This window comes from Cariama cristata, unplaced genomic scaffold (genome assembly GCF_000690535.1).
Source record: "Cariama cristata isolate BGI_N322 unplaced genomic scaffold, ASM69053v1 scaffold18818, whole genome shotgun sequence".
NCBI classification, from domain to species: Eukaryota; Metazoa; Chordata; class Aves; order Cariamiformes; family Cariamidae; genus Cariama; species Cariama cristata.
In genome coordinates, this window is record NW_009631872.1 from 12,956 (window position 1) to 25,214 (window position 12,259).

At 38.4% G+C, this 12,259-nt stretch overlaps 1 protein-coding gene across 1 annotated transcript; it reads right to left on the reverse strand.

Moving 5' to 3' along the window:
• Positions 1–2,759: 2,759 nt before the first annotated feature.
• Positions 2,760–12,008, reverse strand: RBM12 (RNA binding motif protein 12). The gene is made up of 2 exons (XM_009706148.1): positions 11,925–12,008; positions 2,760–7,402 (listed from the first exon to the last, which is right to left on the reverse strand). Exon 2 carries the CDS (start codon positions 7,378–7,380, stop codon positions 4,738–4,740), a length of 2,643 nt encoding a protein of 880 aa, XP_009704450.1. The 5' UTR covers positions 7,381–7,402; positions 11,925–12,008; the 3' UTR covers positions 2,760–4,737.
• Between the last annotated feature and the right edge of the window lie 251 nt (positions 12,009–12,259).

Genomic DNA, 12,259 nt, shown 5'->3' on the forward strand with positions numbered 1-12,259 from the left:
GGAGTTCAGTACACAGCCACAAACTTTAAGTCGAATGCATACTACCAACCAACAGATTTTCATTCCATGGGAAAGCCAAATCTTTCAACTACAATCATGTTCTCGCTGCCAAAAACAGACAGGCAGAGAACCCCTCAAGGTTACTCTCCCTGCAGAAGCATTTAACAGACAGTTTTACTTCCTCTTCCACCAGGAAAGAGTCATGCGCTCCGTACACAAGCTCTAGCTCACTTTTCCCAAAACCATGAAAGAATATACAGCCACAGAAGAGAACATCAGCAAACCTGCAAAAGGGCAAAGACGAACAAATATATTTGGCAACACTGCTTTTCCAGGCCCAAAGCACTGTTTCTGGAAAACCTGTTACAGCAACAGAATTTAGCATCTCTGTTTTTTTTTTTTCTTTTTTAAAGACCTGCACAATATCTAAAGAAGTAAACTAACATAAAACTAATTTGTGTATGTCTCGGCTCAAACAAAATGTTTTCTAGTACACCAGCCCAGTTTCAAAACTGCTTCCTTCCAACCAATTATCTTGTCAAAGACAGAAACTAGTCTTTTGCTTGCACTAGCATCTGTATTAAACAGGAATTGCAATCCTTTGATTCAGAGTCTAATCCATGTATCTGGATAATCATACTAAACCAACTGCTCTCAAAGAGTGGTCTGTTGTCCAACCAGAGGCTTTAAGTGGTCCACAATATGTAGTTGTTTCAACTTAGCAGATCAGAAGGCCAATACCGTTCAGAGGCGCGCACTGCCGAACAACACGCTGAGGGCCGACAGCATTCGCTGTGGGAAGCAGCAGCTTTGGAACCACCACAGCAGAAGACTGAGGATGAACAAAGCACAGAAACTGAAATAGTTATTTACAGTTAACACACCACTGGTGTACCTAGGTAACTTGGAATTTTTTTTTTTTGATAGAGTCTGCAGTCTTTGGTGCACCAAAATACTCTCAGTGAAACAAGCTGCTCATTTCACACAGCATAGGCAACAACTTCTTTAAGGACAGCCTGAGCAATTCAGCAGAACTGACCAGCATGTACATTCTCTGGAAAGCAGACCTTCAATGTCAACTGGCACACGACTATAGTCTTCATTTTCGCATTGATCTTCCTCTCCACTCACAACAAGTTCAGAGCACAGACATTAAAGGAAAACATTAAATGCTATGAATGGAACACCACTTAGAGAAAAAAAAACTATCCTTCAGTTCTCTTTAAACCTACAAAGCCTCAAACCTCTCATAAATCTACATTTAGAACATGGCAACAATAACTCATCGGTAAAGAACTGGCTTTAATGTTGTCTGTGATATTACAGAATTGGCTTGTGTTAGAAACAAAATCCAACTGTGACATTTACATGTAACTGCTTGAAAACTTGGCAACTTTAAAGTCACACTTTCATCTAGCCATTGCAGTTCTTCCATGTAGGTCACAAGTTTATCATTGAACAATTTATTATATCCGTATTTTCTCTTTTGCATGGAACGACGAAAATACGTATGTTTAACAGAAATCACATTGTGAATGTTAACACTTCACCACTTACTTCTTTTAGAAGTAGTACGTAGAGACTAACACTTAAGGAACTGCTAAAAAGACCAACTTAGCCAGTTATATAAACACAAATACCTTCTTTCCATAACTTGAAGAAATTGGGACATCAGTGTCACCAACTGTATTATTCCAACGAGGTTAAGCAGGATGGCAGTTCCTGACACTCAAAGTATCAAGGTCAAAAGAACTGCGAATCTGAGCAGTGTCCATTAGCTGATTCTTTCTGTCGCTATTTCTTGTTAGCAGCCAGCCTGAAGTGTATATGCAAGGCCCGTCACATACCTTTCACATGGGAGAGGGGACCTCAGAGGTCCTAGCCCTTATTTTTAAGGCTGTTCATGAATATAAATATGTGCAAAGTAAGCAATTTTATCAAATCTAGCCATGTGGTCTGTTAATAAGAGTATCCCTCAAGTTATCATGACACGCAGTTTAAGGTTGCTTCAAACATGAAAGTGAGTTGTTAAAGAAAACTTCTTACATTTGCAAGTGATACTTAATTACTTAATAATGAACTTTTCACTATATATGCTTTAAAGGATCAACTAACTGTTTGGGTCAGCAGTCGCATTGTTTATAGTACATACAGAAATTCTAAATATGCTATGACTTCCTATTTTTTCCTAAAGCCTACTCTCGAGGAACAGGGGATATTTACTAACTAATTTAACTACTAATTTATGCTAAAAGATATGGAGCATCAACTGCTTGGCAAGATGAAGAGCCCATTCCCCACCCCAAATCCTCCACTTCAGCATGCCATCCATGCCAACATTCCCAACACCAATGGCTTTTTGCATGGGTTTGCACTTTTTTTTTTTTTAAAGATAAGCATTGAAACATCTTTAGACCATACAGAAAAATCAAGAATCAGAAAACGAAAGATTTCTGAAACAAACCTGCACTTTTAGCAAGTCCAAAGGAACAGGCACACAAGCATGTTTCGCAGCATATGCTGTGTCTAACACAAACACTAATAACCCTGTATCCATTACCAAGAGGATCCAGATATGAAATCAAAAGACAGTAACACAGAACTGTGTATCTAATTCCAGACACCTGTAGTTTAATTACATTTCACAACAAGGCAAGCATTGTTGTGATTCATTTGAACTTGAAAAAACAGTTATCACCAGTTTCTGCAGTCAACAAACACTAACATCTTAAATCAATTCTGTGAACAATGAAGCCAAGTTTTCCTTTTCAGTAATTTTATTCTAATGTGAAACATGAAGAAACAAGCACCCAAATAACTCCAATATAGTATGAAACTTTAATAAAAGTTGTTTAAAAAACAAAGAGCAAAATTTAAAAAATAAACTGAAAGGCTTGACTCCTAATCACACATCTTTCTGACATCAGCAAGAGTACTTTCAGACTTTCAAAGGAAAAAAAAAAAAACCAAAAACAAAGATCTGCTGTTGAAACATTACTCCCAAAGACTGTTGAAACGCATAACATGAAGCTTCAGAGACAGACAGTTTTATTAACAGGAGGCTTAATTTTAAACAGTATATACAAATCACATGACTTTTCCAAAGTTGGGACCACCTAGTAATCTGTCAAAACAAAATTATGCTAATGAATTACAGAAGCATCCGTGTAATGCAACCGCCTCTTTATTGAAGTACACCTTTATACAATCCTTCCACATATTCCTGTACTGTGAAATCCTCTCAGGATGCAGCGCTGCACAGGTTTTCAAATCTCTCCTACACACCACATGAATAAAACTGTTGCCACTTGCACCTCTCAATTTTGCCTGACCATACACTTCAGTGTTCCATGATATGCAACACCAAAAGGCACTGTTTTTCTTTGTCCAAAAAACAAAACAGTTTAAAGTTTACTATGTTTAAGTACAATGATTTGCAGGGAATAGCAGGATTTTTCAGGCAATGCCCAAGTCTTAAAATTTATCATAAGTCAAGCAAGAATGAACAAAAAAAAAAATTCTATTTTTCACTTGTGTAATTTACTTCCTTTCCAATTCTCTGTTTTTCCATGGAAGGTTTTACTGCACAGCAAAGAAAATGGCAACTCTTTACAGACTTTGAATACAACAGCACTTTATTGCAAAAATATATAGTAAACTCGGTATTTTCAAGTTTTGGAGAAAAATAAATTTTATCTCTGAATTCACCCATAGCAGTAATTCACAACAGAGTTGCTGGAGATAAAAGTTTCTTTCATATATAAACTAATTTAAAACTTTAGCTGGACTCCAATCTTCTACTAATAATCACCACTTTGGTTCTCTTAGCAGGGACTCTATGTAAGGAGTTCAAGAGACACATGAGAAACACAACATCAATATCCAACTAGTGTCAAAGATCCTATCCCAACTGATTTATGTAATCCTAACAAATCAAGCTACTTAAACAATGAGTATTTTCAAGTTGTTACTTCTACTGCAAGTGTTTTACAAGTGTACTATAAAACTCATATGATAATGTTTGAGGTTAGCTATACTTGTGGCAAAAGTCTTATTCTGCACAGTTATAATTGCAATATATAAATAACTAAAGGTTATTCCACAAAGAACAGCTTGAATTTTACAGAACGATTCTGCTCATACTTATAGGAATTAGTCTGGTAGACACATCAGCAATGGGCATAATTCAACTGTTCATACAGTGAGAATCTTGGAAAAAATAAAGATACATACACAAAACAATTAATCTGTGTACACTGAGAATTCGTTCAGTTGCAGAGTAAAATCAGGACTTTAAACAAAGCTTTGACCTGTAAACAAAGCAAATTCAGCCAGCTTTTAACCAAATCTAGAAATAGCTATCTATTTTACAATGGCTTGCAAGAGCACCCACTGAAGAGCTTCACTGACTTCATCTATTTCCCTTATCCGAAACTACGTAAAACCAATCTAGATTCCTTGATAAGCACTGTGTCCAGTATAGATTACCAAACTTCTATGATGAATAAGAATCTGTCTAACTTCTCCACATATTTGTACGGGAAAATCCACTGCGCCATCTATCCTCGCAGTGTTTCTTCTGTAATGGCTAACCCAGTGCTCTGTCTTATCAAAACCGATCTGGTTTACCATTTAAACAATCCACAGGTTCTATCCTGGAAATACTATAAAAACCAATCTGGATGCATTTATCACAGCACTATGAGTATCTATTCTACAACTACTTCACATTAACAGCTACCCTAAAACAAGTTTTACTTTTCTGGAGCCTATAGGCCTGTCATTTAAATCAACAACAGCTGCCATAGCTTCATCACGAGACTCGAATGCAACCATTGCTTCTCCAGTGGGCATGCCTTTTTCATTGTATTTTAAGCACACTGAACCAGGGATCACTTGGTAACCATAAAAGAAATCCAAGATTTCATCCACCGAAACAGTAAAGGGCATATTTTGCACTTTAATGACAGTTGGTCCTGGCTTCCCAGACGCTGTTCCAAAACCTGGGGGTCCACTAATATGTATATTTCCTGGTCCAGGTCCAAACCCTGGAGGTCCACTTAAATGTCCAAGACCACTAGTAATTCCTGGAGGACCAGCACCAAAGGCAGGGGGTCCACTTAAATTGCCAGGACCATTACCAAAAGTCTGAGGGCCCCCTGCAAAACCTGCTGGTCCACCCAAATTACCAGGACCACCTGCAAAACCTGGGACCTCAATACCTGCTCCAGGTAAACCACTAGTTGCAACTGTAGGTATTCCTGGTCTAGAATCAGGAAAGCCACCTATTCCAGGTGGTGGTAGAGGGGGACCAAACGTGCCAGACCCACTGAAGTTACCAGGGAAATTAAACGGAGGACCGTTGTTTGCATCTTTAGAATTTCCCCCCAAAAAGGCATGCTCATCCCCACCAGCGCCCTGTGCTCCTGGCACAGTTGCGCTTCCTTGTATTGGTATTTTCAGTATCTTTTTCCCTTGAGACGGTGGGTTTCTCTCAATATCTCTCATTTCTTCTACAGTTATCAAACGCAAAACAACATCTCTTCCATTCAGTTTTTTACGGTGCAAACGCTCTGCCTTACGAGCATCATCTTCAGCTTTAAACTGAACCAGTGCTTGTCCTAAACCTTGCCCGTTATTATCAACAAGAATTTGTACAGAGTTTTCTTCTACTGCCAGTCCCTCTAGAAACTGAAGGATTTCCATTTTTGTTATATTGTATGGAATATTAGATATATGTGCACACAATTTTGGCGAGCCTGGTTCTCCCTCAGCATTCATGAGGATTTCTCTCTGATCATAGTTAAAGTTCTGCAGTCTTTTACGAATCATATCTATCTTTTCTAACATTGCCTTTTTAGTAATTGGATGAACTTGAATAAAGCGATTCCCTATGTACTGCTTATGATGACACAAAGCTGCTTTATAATCAGCTTCATTCCTGAACTCGACAAAACCCTCTCCAATTGCCTTCCCATTAGGTCCGTAAGCTATATAAATGCTGTCTTCAACTATATCCAGCTTTTTAAAAAAATCTATCACATGTTTGTTCTCCGATTCAAAAGGAAGACCTTTCAAATAAACACAGAAACCCTGCTCATGGGGAGATCTTGACCGCGACCTTTTCTGCCCACTGGGAGATTTGGACCTAGGATGAGCCTGGGGAGGAGGAGGGTGCGACTGCCCAGATGGACCCATGGTTTGCTTGAAAGTTATATGGCCTCCAGCAGCCACCCACTGTCTCTCTGTTGCAGGACTAACTTCAACATAGCGCTGAATCATCAGCATTCTGTTTCGCTTCAGTGCTTCAAATGTATCTTGAGGAGAAAAAAACTTAACTAGTCCATTTCCATTGTTTCGACCTACATGATCCTTCAGCATATGGACTGCATCCACACGGAGCCCAAGGAAAAAGTCTTTCACATCAGATTCTGTTGCAGAAAAGGGCATTCCATGAACGCTGACATACAAATCATCTGGATTGATTGGAATTGGCTTGACACTACTTTGAGAATTCATCTGGATAGGATTTACAGGATTCATGGGACCAATAAACAATGGATTCAAGCCGCTGTTCATATTCACTGCTGCTCCAGACCCATTCATTCCAGTGGGTAAAGGTGCTACGGGTGGAGGATTCATAGGAGGGATTCCTGATATGGGAGGCATAGGTGTCATTGGAGGTACAGGGGGCACAGGGGGTATTGGAGGAACTGGAGGAACAGGAGGCAGTGTGGGTACAGGAGGTGGAACAGGTATCGGGGGAATAGAAGGCATTGGTGGCAAAGATGGCATAGCTGGGATAGGAGGGATCGGCGGAGGAGGTACTGTGTTCATTGGGGATGCTGTGCTAGGTATAGTTGAGCTAAATGTTGGGCTACCAAAGGTACTCCCAAGATTTGGAGGTGCAGTCCCCATACTGGCAGTAGAAAATGTGGATATGTTTTTATTGCTTTCATGCACAGTAGTAGAAGCAGTTACTACACTAGGAGAAGGATTATTAAAGTTAGGTACAGTAGTAGGTAAGTTAACCCTTCCACTCATCCCAGAACTAGGTGGTGGTCCCGACCTGCTAGCATTTGCTGGTGGCATATCTAGATTGGCAGTTTCAAAACGCCTACGACTGAGTTCTATCATGTTCTGCATTTCAGTTTTACTGCTCAGCAATAGCGTTACTTTTGACCCCTTAATTGTACCACCTGTGCGCATCATACCAAGCCTTGCATCTTCATCAGTGGCAAAAACGATGAAAGCCTCACCCAGTTCACCCCCTACAATATGCACGCCCCCATCAGGAATGGTCAATCCAGAGAAGAAGTGGCGAATGTCCATGGTCCCCGCCACAATCGGGAGACCTTGCAAGCGGATGACCACAGCCATGCTGCGCTGAAACAACACACACCTGCAGATGAGAAAAGGCAACGGCTATGTCAGACTACTGTTTGTGACACCATGCAATTACCTACAGACACCATCTACTATATTTGTTCACATACACCTAACAGCATCTTGCAAAGATTAAGCATGTTTATATTCCAAGTTCCTTATTCATATTTACTTCATACAGATTGAAGTATTAAACATTTACCAACACAATCAGTATACATTTTGCACTAAAAATTCCAAAATAACTGTTAAACTAAGACCCACAAGTGTCAGTAAAAAAACCCAAACACTAAGTAACAGCAAAAATCAGAACTATTGTATCAGTAGTTGAATATTTGACAGAATGTAAGCAAAATTAGTATTTTAGCCAAGCAAACAAAATTAATTTACCATACACATATGGTATCCACTGTACCTGGCAAAGTGACTGAAAAATTCTGTACACGTATGGGAAAAACAGTTCTCTTTCATTTGGGGAGGGATTTTATCTCCTGCCGGGTGAAGACGACTAGGAACATAACAGTGGGCTGGTTATGAACAAAAGCCCATTATGGACAACTAGCAACAGCGAGACTCACACGACATCGTGACAGGGACCATCTAGATTATACTGATCTTACATTTTCCTCCTAGCAATTGCAAGAGGTCTAGGTGAACATGAAGCTAGCTAACAGTTATAAACTAGCCCCAGACATTTTCAAATATACAGATCTCACCTAAACTAGACAAACAACTATGCATATCCTAGTTAGACATTTGGCTTTTACAGCTTTCAAAAGCAAGGGATCATTTTTTAATAGTTGCAGATGTTCTGTCTAATATTACACTTTCTATCTCAGGCACAAGTAAATGACTTTTACCTCTGCAGCCAAAGTTAGTGAAAGCTTAACATCAATTCTGAACAGCCAGATCTTGACAGTTACCTTGTAGACATTCGACAGAAGAGCCTGAGTTCGTATCAGAAGTTCAAGATAAACAGGAAACTAGGTTATTCTCACTTATTCTTGACAAACCTCCAATAAAGACTGGAAGCATCATATTAATACCAGCACAATTCACCAGTGCAGAAGCCAGCCTATCATCCTAAATCATCATCAGTAGCATGTTGTTTCATCTGATCCACTTCATCTCTGAAACTTCTTGACTCCCTAAGTACTAAGTATCTGTATGGAAGACCTCCAAGGCTCCCAATTAGCCACATACAAATGGCGTTAACTAAGAACTTGAAATCAAGGATGAACCAGATAGTACAATGCAACACCAGGAGGTAGTGCACCAAAGACTTCTAGCCATACACCAAAGCTATGACCACTAGGATCAGTAACTATCTCCCAACATTTCACATTCAGCTAAGTATTGTACCCCAGCGTACAGTCAAATCTTTAAGTCAGATGCATCAGCCTGCCCAGGTCTTCCAATCACTTTAGAGCAAACATGCCTTAAATACATCCTGAACTACTACATAAAGCCACTATCCAACAACTTAACCACATCAGGTAAGCCTGAATTCAGTACTTAACGAAAACAAGAGCAACAGTTCTTCTCCAGGGAAAAAAAGAAGCAATTCTTTTGTTTGCATGATGGAACTTCAGGTTACTCAAATGGGTACTTGTTTTGTTGTCCAATAAACCAGAGCTATCCCCTTCCATACACTAATGAACTCAAGCAACATACTGGGGCATTGGTCCACATCCAGTTGGGACCAGAAAACTGCAGATGACGTCTCTCCCTCAAGGAAAGAGTAGACAAGTCCACTGGCACAAAGTCAGCTCTGCTGCTCTAGCTGCTGTGAATGAACATCTGATTCCTTACTACACGGTCCTGAAAGAGAGACTGGAACTTGCAAGATGAACATGAGAAGGTCTTAAAAAAAAAATCTACCACTACCAAATACCACTAAGAAAACTCCTACTCCACCAAGGGATCACAGGAACAGAGAGAGGAATACATACTAAGCCTCAGGGATTTTTTTTTTTAAAAAGCAACTTTCCCATCTCCATGACAAGGTAACAAAAGCAACATCCTTGCATTTATCTCTTCTAGTGACACTTACATTTAACTTGAGAACAGACAATAAAGTTCATTGCCCAATCATTTTCCAAAAGCAAAATAACTGGCCCATGTGAAAAAAAAAACAGGTCAAAGAATGAACTAGCAATGCTAGGTACACATCTAAGAAAGCATATAAGACTTTTTGCACTGTTTTAAAACAGCAGTATTTTTCAATTACTCTATAGTTTTCTTTTAAATTTACCTAACATTGATTGCAATCTCTGAAACTAAAGTTAAAGTGAAAATTCTGCCTATTTTAAGGAAGCCATACTAAAGGGTATTGTAAAACTGAAGGCTTTGTAAAACCAAAGGTATCGTAAAAACCATTTTACATTACGCTACAGGATTGCTTTTGAACTAGATTATCCTGAGGCAAGGAAGCAATACAAAAGCATCCCTGGTTTTGTACCTACACTTTAAAAACTAAAATACTACTAATAGTAAATCTTGCTAGCAGATTTACATTTTCTCTATTACCTATTATAGAAAGAAACAAGCTTCAAAAATTTTTATGCATCAGGAGTTAAGACATTTGATGTCTCTTGTGTAAAATAGATTACTTTTAGTTATTTCCTTACTAATGCAAAAGGGATGACAACCTGATATGGCCATTAGTTGAAGTTGGGAAGGTTTTTCTGCTCAGATCTGCTGGTTTAGAGCATCAAATATTCTTTATCAGAACTGACACCTGCTAGATAACTGCATTTACTAGTGATTCCAAGAAGCCCAGAAGACAAATCAACAGATACGGTCACAAAAAAAAAAAAATAATCTTAAGAGTTCAAGCATTTGAACATTTACATAACTTCCGGGATAATGCAAGTGTTTCAATCTTGCACTAAATTCAAAATTTTCATTATAAATATTAAGAGATATCTTGCAGTTCTAAGTACTCTGTTTAGGTCCATGAAATCACTATTGACAAAAAAAAACCCAGACAGCTACTTAAGTATATAGTTGCTAGGAAAACTTGCTGTAATGACTTCAGTGTAGTTAATTCCATGCATGATATTAAGCAAATACTTGCTATTAAGCAAGAGCTAAAGTAGCACGGTATGAATAAAGAATTTTAAGGACTTTACTCCATCAAATATTTTTGGCAAAATACTATTTTGTCAACTCAAAACATAACTGCTCCAAATTTTTCAGGATTTCAGTGCTTTGACAAAGTATTAGTTTTACTTCTGTGATTTAAATAAAATTACAAAAATCACAAACCAAAAGGGCCAAATTTCACATTTCTAAACACTCTCAAGTCCAATTTTTTCCAAAATGCACTTAGGAGACAATAACCCACTCACTCAAATTTTCCAACTAATGAAAAAGCAAAGCCTGCATAAATATTTCACTGTTCACTTATAAAATCAACATACATGCAAAGGCAACATTAACTTCAGACACAGAACGGGATACAGGTCTGTTAAGTGTGCATTGAAGGTTTTTTGTTGGGCTGTTAGAGGTGTTCACGGGCTTTTCCACCCCGTACAAAAAGGTACTTCAAGGCAAAAGTGGGTTTTGTTGTCATTTTGTGTTTGGTACATTTTTGGAGATACCAGAAACACAAAATCCTAGAGTTGTCCTACGGACATGCCATCTCCATTAGCAAGCTGAGATCAAAAACAAAGAGGGCTGCCGACAATCAATCCGATTCAACCTTAAGGCATGTTAACATCTTGACAGTAACATCTTTTAAAACATTGATGTTACACTGGAAAAAGGTGTATAAGATGACAATACTACTTCTTCTACCTATGTGCTAGTCAGTAAAGTAAGAATAACTTGGGTCATATAAACAAATTGATAAAAACACCAGACTGGCCTTTTAAGATGTATGCATTTTTCAAATTAAGTTCAGAAGATTCAACGTAGTCCCTGAGGAGTATTAAAGTACAATACCCACGCAGTACATACACAAGGTATTTGGCAATTCTTGGATGAAGACTAAGAACTGAATAACATTGTTATTGTAGGAGGAATTTTAAGCATCCAGGCTGAGACTGTCTAGCAAAAGCTAAAACTGCAGACTACAGTTTTGCCTTTTTTTTTTTTTAAAAAAAAAAGGCTAAAATAAATCTGTCAGATTGTCATCTCTGAGCTAATTTGAAACTATCTGATCCCTTTAAATGCTGCAAAACCTAATTAGAACCAATTGCTGTACACTTCTAAACTCCAACAGTTAAAAACACGCAGACCTGCAGCCTGCAGCAAAGTAGCTACATTTTCCAACAGTGCAAAATAACTGGGAGAGTGTTCCGGACTACCACGTGCTGATGAAACAACAAAACATTAGTTTGGCAGAAAATTCTGTTTACAAGAACAACATTGCCAGAACCACCATCACCAGTGGGAGTCAAAGTAAAGAGACTAGCTACAGATTATTTGACCCAAGTGTTTTGATACCAATTCACAGATTCCAAAAGCTTCAAATATTTCTTAAGATATACTCAATATGTATATAAAGAAGTCTTCAATTCAAAGGCTCTTACCTGCAAAGACAGATGTTTTTTTCTTAACAAGTAGCAGAAGCCAAGCCAATCCTGTGGGCAACCAATTAAAACCAACTTTTAGACTGCAATAAAGAATAAATGGAGGCAAAAATCAATGCAGGCAACACAACAGCAGTAACAGTCCACAAAGAACTGTATATATAGAAAGTTCAAACCTGCGACCACCACAAGGCACTGCAACATACAGCTACCACAAGAGTAAGAGTGCATTTTCTAATACCTTATCCCTGTACGACTTGCTGGCAATTGCAATGCACAGTTTTTGTATGGTTTCGAGACATGAGTATACCTTCCATAAAGAACATAAAAAGAAC

Bases quoted from the DNA above. Each gene is read 5' to 3' on its own strand.
- RBM12 (XM_009706148.1), bottom strand. From the start codon at position 7,380: ATGGCTGTGGTCATCCGCTTGCAAGGTCTCCCGATTGTGGCGGGGACC.